This window comes from Bactrocera neohumeralis, chromosome 5 (assembly GCF_024586455.1).
Source record: "Bactrocera neohumeralis isolate Rockhampton chromosome 5, APGP_CSIRO_Bneo_wtdbg2-racon-allhic-juicebox.fasta_v2, whole genome shotgun sequence".
Classification (NCBI taxonomy): Eukaryota; Metazoa; Arthropoda; class Insecta; order Diptera; family Tephritidae; genus Bactrocera; species Bactrocera neohumeralis.
In genome coordinates, this window is record NC_065922.1 from 11,353,133 (window position 1) to 11,369,513 (window position 16,381).

Here is a 16,381-nt window from a genome sequence, read left to right on the forward strand (position 1 = left end):
TTAATTCATTGATTTTTTAATGCAACCCTGATGGTCACAGATTTTTTTGACATAAAAACAAATACTATGGAATAAATAAGGATACTGCGCTTGATTTGTTCATTTCACTGTTATTTATTGAATCTACAGTTGCAGTCGCGTATTTGTGCAGCAACTTTTACATAATTGCATATGCGTTTAGTTTAGCTCATAAAATGTAATTACAGCGGAAAAATAATATATTCGTATTCTCTAAAAAATACACCACAATTTACATGTAGTAAAAAGGGAATACATGTACATATTGGTTTAAAATTAAAAACAAAAATTACTAAGCATTACAATAATAATAAAAATTTATTTAAATATTTCGAAGTCCTCCATTGGAACAGCAAATATGGCGAACAGAGCCGTGTTCCGCTCAATTTTCAACAATATATGTACAAATAAGAATTAAGCAATGCAAAACTCGACAAAAACCAAATTTGCATCTAAAAAATAGTAACGTCTCAATTATTAACGCTATGAAGTTAAAAAAGAATGTACGTCGCCAAATGATTCTTAATACAAATGTGAAGGCTGAAGTCAGCGATAATCCATTGCTGTTCGTTGAATTCAGAAATTAGCTTACAAGAAGAAAAATTATAAATATGTTTAAATAGTAAATGGAATCTCCTTAAATTCCGGATCATTTGCGGGTTTCACGTACATGCCGCCATACTTCGCCATGTACTTTTTAATGAATTCGCGGGATTTATTCTTAACAGATTCGGTTACGACCAAAGTCTGACCAACAGACTCACAGTATTTCAACTCTTTAACCATCACAAAATGTGTGAGCTGCAAATGTATTGAACGACGGTTAATACAAGTAATTTTTCTAAAATAAAATCACAAACAGACCTTTCGCGCGAGATGATTGAAATCTTCATCACTCTGAATACGAGCGAGCGTGCACGATTCCTTGCGATATGGCTTTAAGTGTTGCACAATAATACCGGCTATTTCACAGCGGAACTTTTCCTTAGTGCGACGATACTTGGAATCCGAGTCCTTGCTCTTTTTGCTAATGAAAAAAAAAAAATATAAAAATGTAATTAATTATTAATATTATAATTTCAACTGCAAACAACGAACCTTTTATCTTTCTTATCCGATTTTCGTCGCTTATGCTCACTGCCACCGCCACTACCGCTACTACTACCACTGACATTACTCTGGCCTGCCTGTGCGCTGGGTTCCCGATGGGGCGGTAATGTGCGCTTGAGCGCACGCTTTGTTGTGAGCGCATCCAATTCGTCGACAATCTTATCGCCTTGCACGATTTTTTCCAAAAGTGGGCTGTTGTTGCATTCCTCCTTCATAATCTCCTCCTCATCGGATGAGAGCAAATAGTCTTGTATGGGTATTACGCCATCTGGTTCATTGGAGTCTTCGCCATTTTTGGATTTCGTAGCGTCGATATTTAAGCTGTCTGCAACGATGTTGGGATTTACGCCACCGATAGCTGCAGCTTTGAGTGCTTCAGCGCGCTTACGCCGTATTTCTTCCTTACGTTTGCGTATTTTTTCTTTATTCTCTTTGTATTTACGCATCTCTATTTGATTGTAGATGCGATCTTCCTCCTTTCGGGGCTTTAAATATAAGCATATAAATTAATCTCAAATCATTAGCAAAAAAATACTCTTAAGTACTTACACTAATCGGACGCGAATCCACCAAACGACCGTAACGCTTATGCCTACGATTTTCTACCTTCTTATCGATGAAAGCTTTGAGTTGCGCCTCATCCATTCCTTAAAAATCAATGAATATATAAAATAAGTAAAATTTTTAGAGCTAAAAATTTAGACTACTACCTAAGAGTACGTCATCATCCTCGCTGCTCTCATTTGCCTGTTTAGCTTCCTCACAGGACTCGCTGTCTGAACTGTCATCTTCCTCGGCTGCAGCGTGCAATTGTTCAAGCGTTGGCGGGTGCCATTGCGATATTTTTTGCTTAGTATGGTAGTAATAAATTTGGCCTAAGTTTGTGATGGCGTATTTCCATTGGCGCGGCAAGGTGGCAACAACTACAGGCAACTTGTAATCGTCAGGATCGGTAGATTTGGATTTTGGCTGCACCTGCACGTGTGCGTAGCAAGGTGGAGTGGGGATAGGTTGGCGGGCAATAGAATACCATTGACCTGTTGAAGGGTCTACGCAGAAAGGAACATCCTGCGAGCGTGTTTTCTTGGGGTCCAAACCAAAGAAACGACATTTTGTTTCGAATTCTCTACGCTCTTCAGCCAAACGCTTTTCGGCTTCGTCGCGTGCCACCTAAAAAATTAAAAATATATACATATACATACATATATTGAGTCTGTTTATAGATTAGGTGTTTCTCTCACCTTTGCAGCAAACATCTCTCGTCTCTGTGCCTTTGACAAATGCTTTATACCATCATGATGATCGTGCGCCGTACGTCGACGTGGGTCTCCGCCTGGCATTGAGCCTACAACGGTTATATTATTGTTGCGATTGTCTTTACTGAAACATGGTTTGGAAAAACGAGAAGTGGTTGGGCCGCGTCCGAAACGATCGCGCTGATAACGATCACTTAGAACAGAACGATTACTGTCGATGGAAGCTTCGGCAAACTGCCGATCAGCCTCCCGTTCGTGCTCTTTCATTTGTTCGATGCGCTCACGTTTCGGTATGCGGAAAATTTCTGGCAAACTATTCCATGCAGTGGTTAGTTTCACAGCCAACTTCTGCAATTCCGAAGGTACCTCCTGTCCACTAGCTATCTCCGTATGTGAATTACTACTTGTGCTTTCCTTCGACGACTCATCGCTTGGAGATGATGCATTGCCAGCCGGCACACTGCAGATGGACAACGCATTGCCACACCAATTTCGTACGCTCTGATAGACTTTACTGTCAGTGAGCACAGTCTTGTTTGCTATTGGCAAACTTTCCAGCGCCTCTAGGAGTGACAAGCGAATCGCCATATCACCACCGTCTTCGCTCATCCAGCCATGCAGCAAACGCAGTCCATGATAGTCCAAGAACAGTCGGCGACATGGCAAATCGGCATTGCGGAGAATTTTCAGCAGATTGAGACGAGTCTGCGGCAATTTGGCGCGTACGACCAAACGTGAAAACCGCAACGTGTCCGATTGGTTTCTCAGCCCGCCACGGCTAAGGAATTTAACCTCATCTTCGATGTCCGGATCTTCCAAATAACGCGACGTTTTCGATTGCTCACCAGTAGCAGATTTACGCAGTCTCTTATCCTTCTTTTCTTTACTGGGTTTCTTTTTTCGCGCTGCTTTATCAGCAGATTTGCCCGTGAGCTTTTTCAGCTTAGCCTCTGCATCTTCACCCACTTTTTTCTTCTTGTCCTTACCCGCGCTATCCGATTTTTCATCCAACTTTATTTTACCATCCTCTGAACTTATTAGTGATTTGCTTGATGCATCTAGTTTTTTATGTACATCTTCGCCATCAGCTGTGCTGTCATCACTATCCTCATCATCGCTGCCATCTGCCGAATTATCCGCATCGTTGTCGTCATCGATTTGTTCACCCTCATCCGAATTGGGTTCTTCACCTATCCAACCACGACAGTTAGCCGACTCGCAATAACAACGTTGTGCCTCCCTGCCGTAACGTTGATACTGGTAGTCGAACGTAATTTCTTCACCTGGCATAATGGACTTACGACTGAAGAACCCAATTCGTAGTTCACCATTTACAGTCCACTTCTGAGTTTCCGCATTGGGATCGCAGGAATGATTAATGAAGCGTGAAATGTTACCCTTAATTGTGGCATCGATTATGGCATCGCTTCGTAATGCCATAAAGTAATAGTGACGGTTTTTGTCCAACGAATATGCAGTACGCCGCTGCTCAAACTCATCGCCATCGATTACCTCACCGACATATTCCATAATAAATTCACCAGGTAATATCTCAATGTCAGCCATTATACCGAAGCCCTTCTTTTCCGTTCGAAAGACTCGGCATGGTGAACAGAGCAGTTTCTGAAAGCGTTTATTTGTACAGCGAACTTTCACATTACAATCGGGTCCACATTCGATCATCAATAAACGATTCAAGCAATCTTCACCACAGCCCAACTCACCACGCTCTTCCTCTTCGGCTGTCAAGAAACAATCACACAACATCTTGCGTGCTTCTCTACTCACGACACGCTCACATTTGTACTCATTCTCTTTAATGACATGAAAGTTACTCAGACGTTCTTCCATTTCTTTTAGGAACTTAGCATTCTTTGCCTCCACTTGCGCCAAATCCGTCAGATGATCATCCAAACTATAGTGAGTTTTCATTTCAACATCGTCTTTTATTGAGAACCGCTCTTTTTCGCGCACCAACCCGCGACCCACAAGCGCCTTCGGCATCTTTGTTATCTGTTTGATGCGATGAGAACGCCGAACACCAGTTATCTCGTCAATTGCTTGATCATGAATAGGGCTTTTTGGTGGCGGTGTGGTTGTCGGCGTTGCTACTGGTGTATCAGCCGGGGTGTCGTAATAAATATTCTGAGGGAGCGTGTTAGAAACTTCTTCGAAGGATTTGTCAACTGGCGTTATATCGCCAGATATGCTTTCATTAGGCGTTGTCATGCCTTCCAGCACCGCAGTAGATGGCTTTTCTTCATTTTCTGTAACATCCGATTTATATTCTTCTTTTTGGAGATGTGTTTTCGGACAAATAACTTCATCTACACTGTCGTCATCAATCTTATACCCACGTTTGAGCAAGTTGACGCCATCTTCAATGAATTTCTCAATGTCCTTCAACGGATCTGGTTCCTCCTCAAGCTCATTGTCTACTGTAGTTTCAGTAGCCCTAGTGACTTGATCCTCCTCTACAGTACTCTTCTTGTCTTCAACATCAGTTGTACAAACAGTGTCAGCGGCAACACTGTCTTGTAATTTACTTTCTTCCAGCATTGCAACTATGTTTTCTGTAGGGTTGGCACTTTCTTTAATAGGTTCAGCTGGTACTGTTGTTTTAGTGAGCGCATCCTTTAGTGCTGCTTCGAAATCCTCTTTCAATTTCTTTTGTCTTTTTTTCTTCGCACTTCTTTCCTCCATTTTCTTAGCTAACTCTTTACTAGCAGTGTCTTCGATGGCCAAAAATTGCTTCTTTTCCGATTTCTTCGATATAGATCCTTTCCTTTCCCTATCCTTAATTTCACTCTTCTCGCCGCTACTAATGTTTGGATCCAGCTTGGACTTCCTTTTACCGCTTGTTTTATCCTCTAGAGTTTTTTCTGAAGACATTTGCTTTTTGAAACGTTTAGCCACTGGTGTAGATGTCGCTGAACGGCTTTCCTCATCAAACGAAGATTCGACTTGACTTTCGAGACTTTCTCGTTTTTTCATTTGATCGGACGATTGCGCATCTTTCTTCGATTTTTTCTGTGTAGATTCTTTGGTTTTACTGGAATTGCTTGCTGACTTTTTGGCTGAAGACGTTTTTTGTTCAGCGCTAGTCTGGCTGGTGCTTGGAATTTCTGAATGGGAAGCGGAACTCTTCTCTTCCAACTCCATCTGCATTTTGAGCAGACGTTTCTTTGGCGGCGCTTTAGCCAATTCTTTTTCCATTAATTCAACTGCGTTTGGAACTGTGACCGCCGTATCGATCTGCAGGTCATTTGTCGCATCGTTTGCTGACTTTCCTTTTCGGGGCTTTCGTATTTTTCCATCAGTATCTTCGGTATCACCACTTTTTTCTTTAGTCTCAACAGTTTCCTGATCTTCTGATTTACTATGGCTTTTAGTCTCCAACTCGTTAGATTTCTCATCAGACTGTTTATTACTTCTTCGCTTTCGAATTTTTTTAGGCTTATCGACTGGTGTATATGACTGCTCGCGCTGTTCTGGGAGCTGACAGTCCACATTCTCTGCCATTAAGTCGCTACTTGTAACCGTATTTATTTTAGAGTCAACGTTAGAGGGCTCTTTTAACGATGGTGTTGACCCACTTTGATCTATCTTTTCTAATTTATTTGGTAGCAACTCTTTGGGTGGTTCTACAATCTTTTCTTTGTGCTGTTCAATCCGCTCTTCGGGTTTGATTATGACGATTTGACCACACTCTTTTTGCGTCTCAACACTCTCCACTTCAATATCAACGTGCTCGTCTTGTTGAATAGCCGAAGCCAAAGCTTTTTTATGTTTTCGAGGTTTTGATGTAAATGATTTATTTTGGTCATTATTTTCTTCTAAATTTTGGCCACTTAAATCAGGTGTTGTATTATTGGATATACTTGACGTTTCGTCGCCAGCAGTACTCAAGACTTGGCCAACCTCAGTTGAAAGTTCCGGCGTTGTCGTGGAATAATCACATTTTTCTGATTCCAAAACTTTTTCTTGACCTGATTCTTTGGCCGTCCCTTTTTCCAATGTGTCGGTGATAATCTGATCACCATTATTGGCATCTTTTACGTTCAGTTCAATAACTGATGTGTGCAAATTTTGTTGTGATATTTCTAAGCTACCATCGGCGGTCGTATTCGTATTGGCAGTAATAGTCTCATTAACCGGATTCATTTCGCAGACTTTCTGTTTATTTTCGCTGAAAGACTCTGCAGTAATAGGAGAAGTGCTAGGAGATGGCTTATGATTTACTTTTTTGTTTCTCGTTTTTCGCCCGCGTCGTGAAGGCGACGAGTGACTTGAATTACTATCCACATCTTCTGGTAGTATTACTGCTTTTAACACGACGCGATCCTCTTTGGAACAAACCTTCGTACATACACCTGTTGTTGTTTCCTCGGTCGTAATTTCTATAGTATTTTGTACATTCGGCACTTCATCTTCGTCTAGATTTTTCGGCTCAGTTAAATTAATAGGTGTTTGGCTTAGCTCAACGCTCGCAGAAGAATCTTCCTTTGCATCAGCTGACTTTTCCATTGCATCAACAGATTTAGAAAGCTCCTCTTCATTATACACGTTTGCTGTATCTGCGTCAACTTCCTGCGCCTTTAATTTCAAAACCGCCTTTGAACTCGCAGCTGCTATTTCTGCGAATGTCTCTTCTAAAGTTTTATGGCCAGACTTATCTCCACGTTTTGAACGTCTCTCATTTCGGCGTGTTGGTTTCTTTGACGGCTTTTCATTGGAATTTTCCGAAAGGGTTGGAGATGGTGTTTTCGTAGCACTGCTTCCATTCGTTTCGTCACGTGAAGATTGTGAGTCCGTTGTCGAATTTATGTCCTCCAAACTATTTTCATCCAACACATTATCTGTCGTGTGCTTGTTGGTAATATCCCATTTTTCAGATTTCGCTGACTTATCCAAAACATTGGAAACGTTTATTGTGCTCTCATTAACAACATTGGCAGGTATTTCTCGGGAAGCTTTTTTCAAAATATTTCTACCTACTTCTGCTACCGTCTTTGGAGAGCTAGTAGCTTCATCAGTGGAAGTTTCCTTCCCTTCAACAGACTGTTCAGCGAAAGTAGTTTGAATTACGACCTCTTCTTCTGGCAGTGGTGTAAAGTCGCTATCCGTTACCGTTTCGGATATTTCACATTTTTCAGCAGGTAAGTCCATGCGTTGATCGGACTCATCGTGCGCATTGTTTCCCCAAGTGAACGTTTTTATAGATTCTACTTCATCTCCACTCTTAGCTATATGAACACATTTTGATGGCTGCTTATTAGTCTCTATAGAACTATCTTGGTCAGTTGCTTGTGATTCTTCCAAAATAATTGTCGTAACACTTTTATCTGACGTGCCAGCTTCTAGTTTTTTCTCGGCTGCAGTAATTGGCATATTTTCTTCCCCTTCATTGGGCGCTATAATCTCTGAGGACGTGTCATCTTTAACTGCGGGCAACTGCAATTGCTGGAATGCCTTCGTTCCCATTGTTAAATCATTCTGTTTAACGGTGTTTAAGATATCCAGCAAGGTACTAGTCGCGACATTTGCAGCCACATTGTGCACTGCCGCTTCGTACATTTTAAACTTGCTCACCTGTTTTTTAAGTGGCAAAGTGATAGGTTCTTTTTTCGTTTCGCACGATACAGAAGGCGACTCTTCACTAACGTTTCTATCATGCTCTGTACGCTCATGTCTGTTATCTACAGCATCTAGTGCAATGCTGTTTGGTTTTTGGGGTATCTCAGTTATTTGTTCAGAAGAGAGCTCCACTACAGCAATTGCAATGGGTGGTGCCTCAACTTGCTGCGGGCTAACCAAATCAACACTAACGTTTTCAATTGTTGTAACTGCACTATCTTTACTTTCTTTATTCGATTGCTCGAAGTCATTATCCGTTTTAACGGTAGTTGAAGTGACTCTCTCTATTGACAGTTTACCTGTCTTCTCCTCCACACCAGCTGTCATCTTTAGATCTTCAGTTTCTAAATTCTCATTCAATGATACTTCTGCTTTACTTTTGGGTTCTTCCACTATAACTTTTCTGTCACAACCCTTTTTGGGGAACCGATGAGATCGCCTTGTCGGTAAGTTTTTATTTGCTGTTCCGGTACATAACTCTGTAGTGTTAGCGGTACCGTTACTTCCGCAACTGTTATTTGTATTGCTGTTGTCGCTCCCAGCAATGACGTCACTACAGCTGCTAGATGCCGAAGATAATGAAATAGTCGATGTGATTGTACTCGGTGGCAACGTTAAGCGTTTCAAAGATACACGCAACTTATCGCCCTTTTTGTAGCTTTTATTACTGCGATCGGAGCTGCCCTCTGATTCGGAACCGCTCGATTTGCGACTTGTGCCGGACATGCCAAATGCCATTTCCGAGAGAGAATCTGACTCCGCTTCGATTTCTTTATTCGAATCCAAATCAATTGTAATAGTTTGATCACATTCCGTTAACGTATCAATCGTTTTTTGTGAACATGTTTCACTTTCTGCTCCCAAGGAAATAGATTTATCAGCTGGTGAACTTTCCGATGTTATCTCTTCAACAGCGGCCACAATGAATTCTGGTGCGGATGTAGTTTCACAAATACTTTGACTATCTTGCCAAATGCATACGGAGGCGAAGTTTCTTTGTTGTGACTCATGTACATCCGTTGGAGGATGCACTGTTTTAGCCTGATATTCATGATCAGATATAGAAGAAGTAGATGATATTTCTAAAATGACGTCTTCATGCTGTACAGAAGTCCTTTCGTTTGATATAGGATTTTGCCCAACAGGTGTTTCAACGCTTTCAGCACATTTCAAATTTGCTTTGTACTCTGTCCAATTTGTAGCATTTTGAGAAGCTTCTTTACTGGCGAAATCTTGCTTTTCTTTATATTCGACAGAATATTGCTTATGCGCGTCTGCTTGTTTACCTGGGGGAGTAATATGAAGCTCCGACTTCAGGTTTGATTTTGGCAAAGGGCTGTGAGCTACAGGATTTTTATTTTTCGGCGGACGACCTCGGCGCTTTTGTGTGCCAGATTCTGTTAGCGACGGCTTTGGATCAGCTACTACAGTCGGCGAAATAAATGAATTTGAAAGATTTTTACGTTTGTTGGATACGTCTGTTGAATAGAAAAATCATTATGCGTTTTAATAACAAATATTAAAGGGGTATCGACTTTTATTTTGCCAAAATATTAAGTCACCTGATAATTTGTTTTTATTTCAAAAAATTTCTTTAAAAAAGTAAATGACAATTATTGGAGCAATTTTCATCATCTGATACTGCCATAAAAATATTTTTTTTAGTTAATTTCAGTTTAGTAATAGACCCTTTTCAGTCTGTTACGAAAAAATATCTCCAATTTTGAGTATCAGCTGAATTTATAATTGATAAGCATCATTTACTTCGAAAGTGTACTTATCTATATTATATGTACATATGTGTGAATATAACCTTGCATATATTTGCATAACAAATAGATAGAAGAGTTATATGTAAGTAAAAACGGTAACTATCACTATTTTATGCGCATATATAAACTTCAAGTTTGTTATTCTGAATATTTTCGAGGATTTTGTGCCAACAAGTAAACATCGAATATTTATACACATAGTATGTACATATGTATATAAATAAACACGCATACATATGTACATACATACCTACATATATATGTAGGATGTATATTGATTTTTTACATTTATCGATTTTTTTAATATTGTTTATTTGTATTTTACTCACTTGTTGACTTCTTCTGCTGTTGTGATGTCACAACTGCTGGAGACATGAACCCACTGCTGGAACTAGAAGTATTACTTTCAATTTGCGCTATTATTAGGCTGGAATTCTGCTTTGATTTTATCAGGCTGGCATTAAATATTTCCTGGGTACGACTTAACCGTCTTGCTTGTGCTATTTTTGCTGGGTCTAGTGTAGTCATAGCATCCACATTACTTTTCAAATTGATTGTGTTTTTACCTAAAACGCCGATTTTAGGTATGGACGATAAGGGAGGTGGAAGTATTGGCGCATTTATTTTATTTTGTTGTTCTGATATTGATATGCGACGAAATATTGCGGATTTCTCCATAAATGCTTTCTGTTTACTACTCAAATCAGAGCTTGAACCTGGAACTGAGCTGCTTGTATTACTACCAGAGCTAAATGAGGGTAACGATGTAGTTGTTTGTGTTTGCGGAGCGTTTGAATCTATGCGAGCTTCTATTTGGATTTTATGTGGCTTTCGATGTTTGTTTAATAAATCTCTTACGTCAAATTTTATTATCTTTTTACGTGAACTTCGCCTGCATTCGTTGCTACTTGATGGTGTTGAAGTCATACGAGGATTAACCTTATCTGCCGGTCCATTGGGCGGCGGTGGAGATATAGCCACGAAACCGCCCTCAACTTCCATAATACTATCATTTTCACCTCGACTTTCTGTATCGTTCGATTGGATAGACGTTTGTGCACTCTCTGATGGTGGCGTAGTGTCAGCCGATTGCTTCAGCTGTGTTGCTTTAGGAGGCCTACCAACACGCTTTCGTTGTGGCGTCATATCTGACGTTGATGACGCGGAATTCATTTTTAATTATCTAAATGAACACTAACCTTTTGAAAAGATACATTTTTAGTAATTTCGTAGGTAGCGATTGCAGCTCACATACATACATATAAGTATAATATATTCGTAAATTATTTCGACTTTGCTTTGTGCTGTTCTAAATAATAAGATGCTTACCGCAATGGAATAATTTAGTCCTTTCAACTATGTCCATTAAACATATTCAGAATCTTACTCCCCGTAGTTTTGACTTTTTAATTTATGCATCATACCGCACCAATAACTGTTCCTTAATGGTTCATTAAAACCATGTATGATTTATATAAACAATCACTAATCCACCCTCCCACTGATACTCCGTTGACCGACACTATTCAACTGCAAAGATCTAGCAAAGAATTTTATAACGAATTCGTAGTAAAATAAAAGTCACTTCTATATAAATTCAATAATTACCACTCCTTTCTGTTAAATATATTATTTAAAACATGCAAATGCTGAGCTATAATAAATATACATGCGGCCACAGCAAAAATCTTCTGAAATTGTTAAGAAATGGAAAAAACAAATTCAAGCGGAGTTGCCATATTTTCAATTTCCTTTTCACATTACGAATAAAGTGACAAAACAGAAATGAAACGCTATGTTTGTATTTTTGAGACTATTAACTCAACCGGATAACGAATACATAAGCCAATTATTGAAAGTAACTATTTTCGAATTTATTTTGAGAAATCTATCATATTTATTCCTTAGTTTTTTATATAGAAACCTGAAATATTGCATATGTACATGCTTTTTCCCAAAGAACCCCCGATATCGAGCGATCAAATATTTTATTATATTCCAAAGCAAACGGTACAATCTTCGAAGAAATTGTTCGCAGCTGATTACTATAGCATATACATACGTATGTATGTATGTAGCTGTCATACAAAGTAATCCAATCCTTATATGGAATATTTTGTATTTGTGCAGGATATTTCGTTGCAATCGAAGTTAACGTTTATTTTTTTTTATTTAATGCTTGATTTAATCAGAGATATTAATGGCGTTTTATTTTAATAAAAACTATTTTTAATTTCCTTTAAAAGTAAAAAAAAAACACAAGCAATTTGTTTATTTTCATTTTATTTTAAATTTTGTGAAAATTTCATTTTATTTTTGTTCAATTGAGTGACTTTAATAAACCAATATTAAGATTTGAGCATGATACAATCGGTAAATTGTCTACGTGGAGACAATTGATTTTCAACCAAATGAAAAAAATATAACCAATGCCTTTTACGAGTTAGCACATCCTCGCTCCAATTATTTATTATAAATTTAACCAGATTATAAAAAAATAATAATACAAAATTATACTTTTCTTCTCTTGATAAGAATACATAGGTTTTATGGTTGAATAACTACAATAATCATATACATTCATATGTATTAGCCTCAACCTATGTTAAAGAGGTTTAAATTAACATAAATATGAAAAATCGATCAAGGAGCCGAAGTTTTGTTCGTACAAATTTATGTATTTTTTACCGTGGCAAGTTAACTTTTTCGCACAAAAGGTGGGCAGCAATTATTAATCAACAATATCCAGATTTTCGCCATTTCACAAAAGAAAAAATGGTAAAAATACTTTTAATTTACATACAATTCAAAATATGAACAAATACGCTTATGCTTAAATAAATAAAACATTCCATAGCTGATAGACTATCCTTGATAGATGATCGCTTCATTATTCTGTTCTATATATACTTCAAACTTACTACAAACTTACAAGCTACTCTTTACTTTTTTGTGGACACAGAGTTAATTCTAAATGATAACTGAGTCAGTTTGTTCTTATTAATAGATTTTTTTTTAATTGTCAGACATTGTTGATGTTAATTTTATTTTGTTAAATGAAAACAAAATATCAAGAGGAAGAAACAATCTTTGAAGAGAAATCGTTCAAACCTTTTCTCATGTTTAAGTGTGTGTGTGTGGGTGTGTGTGTTATATGTAAGCACTTTTTGTACTTGTACATACATGGCCGTCGGTATTGTTGTTACATCCTTTTGATATTTAATTTTTCTTAATTGAATAACATATTCAGTAATTAAAATAGGTTCGGTTGCGCTGTCTTTAAATGCTACAAATTATACATTATAATTTTCAATGCTCATCTATAATACACAAAGCAAACAATTCATTTCAATAAGTTTTTCCATATATCATTTATGAAATAACACTTGGTTAGTACTTAAACTATTTCATTTATGTTTTTGTTTCCAATAAATAATTTTTTTTAGTCAAAACACATATCTATTACAATACACATAAAATTAAATAATCCTCTAGCAAATTATATATGTATTTTATTTATTAAATATATATCCAGCGAATTTATCAAATGGTAAACAGTTTTCCTAATTTCGCTTAAAATGCGAATATGGTAAGTCAGGCTGGGGTGGAAGATATCAAGGAGAGGAAAAGATTGAGAATATGTTTTAGGTCTTTATGTATGTTTGTGTATGTGTGTCAAAACTAGTGTTGGTGTATTGAATTGGATTCTTTTCATTAATAATGCTTAATATATAAAACAAACTAAAAACTCGTTTAAGCGTCACAGCACCAAATTTTTAATCTGTAAAACTGGAAAAACACATTAATTATTATTATAATTTATACTTAAATAAATGCTATAGGTTTATGGTTATGATTATCAAATAGTGAAATAAAATTCATGTTATGCACACACCTGCTACCATAAACGATGCAAATGTAAATTTCTTGACAAAACTGAACGCACGTCTTTTGTAAACCGCAAGGCGTCCAGCATTGGAAGAAGTGATAGCAGCGCAACGTCCATTGGGTCGGAGAACCAACTCCTTATAGGTATCGCGTTATTAGGAAAGCAACGATATGCGCCAGGTGAATTGTCAATTATGAATATCTATTTTGGGTATATTTGATATTTAATTAATAAATTTACGGCACATCATAATAAATTTTGTTCAATTACTCTATTCAAATCACTGCAGATAGCAGATAAATCTTTGGTGTAAGAGCTGAAATCAGGTGTGCAATGCTGACGATAATAACGACGACGCAAAATATTACGTCCGTTGTCCAGTTTATCAGCAACTGCAGCGCCATAAATCTCCATACTGGCTGTAAATATAACTAGGTCATACCATTGTGAAACCTAAAAGCGTAATCAAATTTATCAAATGTAAGCAATGTTCAAGTTTTAATTCTATTCCTTCTTACCACATCCAAAAAATAGTCTACATGAGGCCGTTTATGAACGAAAAAGCGAACTGGATGATGGTCAATAATTACTTTTACCGTGAAGTCATGAGGTGTACCAGGCTTCACGGTATTTCGTGACATCGCGCTGTGGTGTGAATGTATGAGCGTTTCATCCAGATCCAAAACAAGTGTTTTCCGTTGCACTATACTAAGGCGATGTCTGGACACCGGTGATAATGGGAAGAGTTCATATTTGACTGGTTGATATTGAACAATCTGAAATAATTAAAACAATGAAAACTTGAATTTTGCAATAAAGAAATACAACTTCAACCATAAAGGAAATTTAACTATTATAAAATAATTAACATAGTTCCACTTCGGACAAAATAAAACTGTTTTTTTTTTCATATCACCTATAAATAAGAAGGTTCTTAGCACTTACCGAGCGAACTTGTCTGTTGAACATAAAACAGATGCATGTCCACACTCTTGACAGTAGTACTGATAAAGCGCTGAAGTTCATTTGTACGAAAGAAAACATTGGTAAGCGACGTCGATAGCGTCTTACCAATTTTTACACAATCTCAGGAAGTTAAGAAGCAGCTGCAAAGGTCAGAGCAGAAGTTAAGTATTTCAACATTATTTTTATTAAATTTATTTGAAATTGTTTTTATGAATAATTTATATATGTATATACATATATACTGATAGTCCAATATAGGATTGGGGAAAAGCGCGGCAACGATCCAACGAGACAGGCAACAACAAAATCAATAAACGAAAACACAGATAGTAATTATTATCATCCAGTAGTTTAGGTCTTGTGAAAACAAAACAATTTCCACTTCCGATTCGTGAAATAAGTGGCTTAATGGTTCAAAATAAATCACAAAATATAATTTTATTTACACATCAGCGATGTTTGTATGATTTGAAAGAATTTTCGCTTTGTTTTTTCCAATTCTCTTTTGCACATTTCCATAAATGTAGGTATATAAACGCGAAATCGTTCCGAACCATGAACAACCAACTACTATGGTACAAACACAGATTAATTTTCAAACCCAGTGTTGAAATAAAAAATTTACTTTCATAAATATATGATTATGAAAACTGCTATTATATTTTATATCGAACAGAAGTAAATAAATTTAGCTAATTCTCGGTATCTTTAACGAACGTCATAATTATGTAAATGACAGTAAAAGAAAAAAGTATTGAAAGGAAATGCGCCCTTGGCCTTTGGCCAAAAAAATTACTGTTCATGTACAACGGAAGAATACCAGCCATATTTATGGTTGGTTTTCATTTGATGTATGTTTATCCTATTGGACTATTACGAAGCCCAAAACATTTTACCTAATCAGAATTTCTAAAAAGTTTTGTCGAAACAGTTTATTTTATACATTTTCTAGTAAACTTAAGTTCTAAAGGTCTTTAAATATTTGGCAACTCTAAGTTATTCGCACATTTTCCGTCTATTTGCTCACAATTAACAACAATTCGGTTCATATTTTCGCTCTTACATATTATCTATTTTCTCTCCGTCTTGTGGTAGTTTCTATTTTTCTATTATACTTTGTTATCCACTCCGTTTTTTTCGATTTTATCCCAGTGTTTTTACCTATATATCCAATTATAACACCAATTTTCCGCCTTTTTACTTAGATTTTGTTAAGTGTATGCTATCATTTAGAAAAATTAGTCTTTTGCACATAAATTTTAATCAAACCCAATTCAATTTCTCATCTACCGCTTCAACTCTGACTATCTTCACAAACACTGTTGAATAAATATCTGCGAATTTTTCATTCGCAATTGTTGCCATATCAATTCAATGTAAAATTACTTTCCCATACATTACGAACATTGGGACATGGGACATTAAGTGTCCTTCCTGTGAACATCGTTTTATAAAAAAAAAAAAAAAAAAAAAAAAAAAAAAAAACTTGAAAGAAATCAAGAAATCCGCTTCAAATTAATCAACATATCATAAATAACAGCAGAAAAGAAAATCTACAATAATTTACATCTAGCAACTATAATTTGCAAAATTTTTCGGCGAAAATAGAAAATTGTGAAGTTGGCCTCGCTTCTTGAAATGTTGCTTTTTGGCGTATGTTTGGGAGATCTAAATATATTTTAATACGATTTCAATTTGTATTTTTTCGATTCTTAAATTAACATATCAAATAT

General features: G+C 36.9%; 2 protein-coding genes across 7 annotated transcripts; both read right to left on the minus strand.

Moving 5' to 3' along the window:
• Positions 1-90: 90 nt before the first annotated feature.
• LOC126759039 (probable histone-lysine N-methyltransferase CG1716) lies at positions 91-11,493 on the minus strand. 2 transcript variants are annotated; one of them, XM_050473593.1, is made up of 9 exons: positions 11,402-11,493; positions 11,123-11,333; positions 10,123-10,987; positions 2,370-9,499; positions 1,839-2,298; positions 1,678-1,775; positions 1,117-1,613; positions 883-1,045; positions 91-819 (listed from the first exon to the last, which is right to left on the minus strand). In XM_050473593.1, the coding sequence occupies exons 3-9, from the start codon at positions 10,964-10,966 to the stop codon at positions 634-636; spliced, it is 9,378 nt and encodes a 3,125-aa protein (XP_050329550.1). In that variant the 5' UTR covers positions 10,967-10,987; positions 11,123-11,333; positions 11,402-11,493; the 3' UTR covers positions 91-633. The 2 variants fall into 2 exon arrangements, with proteins under 2 accessions (XP_050329550.1, XP_050329549.1); XM_050473592.1 differs by having other exon boundaries at positions 10,123-10,992.
• Positions 11,494-12,223: 730 nt separating this feature from the next.
• Positions 12,224-15,979, minus strand: LOC126759101 (CTD nuclear envelope phosphatase 1 homolog). Of its 5 annotated transcripts, none has more exons than XM_050473712.1 (6): positions 15,810-15,979; positions 14,628-14,788; positions 14,201-14,458; positions 13,953-14,135; positions 13,689-13,883; positions 12,224-13,582 (listed from the first exon to the last, which is right to left on the minus strand). In XM_050473712.1, exons 2-5 carry the CDS (start codon positions 14,724-14,726, stop codon positions 13,692-13,694), a joined length of 732 nt encoding a protein of 243 aa, XP_050329669.1. In that variant the 5' UTR covers positions 14,727-14,788; positions 15,810-15,979; the 3' UTR covers positions 12,224-13,582; positions 13,689-13,691. The 5 variants fall into 5 exon arrangements, with proteins under 5 accessions (XP_050329669.1, XP_050329668.1, XP_050329673.1 ...); XM_050473711.1 differs by having other exon boundaries at positions 15,712-15,979; XM_050473716.1 differs by lacking the exon at positions 15,810-15,979 and adding an exon at positions 15,274-15,367.
• Positions 15,980-16,381: the final 402 nt, after the last annotated feature.

Coding starts and splice junctions, on each gene's coding strand:
- LOC126759101 (XM_050473712.1), bottom strand. CDS start 14,726: ATGTTTTCTTTCGTACAAATGAACTTCAGCGCTTTATCAGTACTACTG. Junction 14,136..14,200: donor TAGACTATTTTTTGGATGTG/GTAAGAAGGAAT, acceptor TTACGCTTTTAG/GTTTCACAATGGTATGACCT. Junction 13,884..13,952: donor TCTGCAGTGATTTGAATAGA/GTAATTGAACAA, acceptor TACCCAAAATAG/ATATTCATAATTGACAATTC.
- LOC126759039 (XM_050473593.1), bottom strand. CDS start 10,966: ATGAATTCCGCGTCATCAACGTCAGATATGACGCCACAACGAAAGCGT. Junction 9,500..10,122: donor ACAGCAGAAGAAGTCAACAA/GTGAGTAAAATA, acceptor TCTATTCAACAG/ACGTATCCAACAAACGTAAA. Junction 820..882: donor TCAATCATCTCGCGCGAAAG/GTCTGTTTGTGA, acceptor ATACATTTGCAG/CTCACACATTTTGTGATGGT.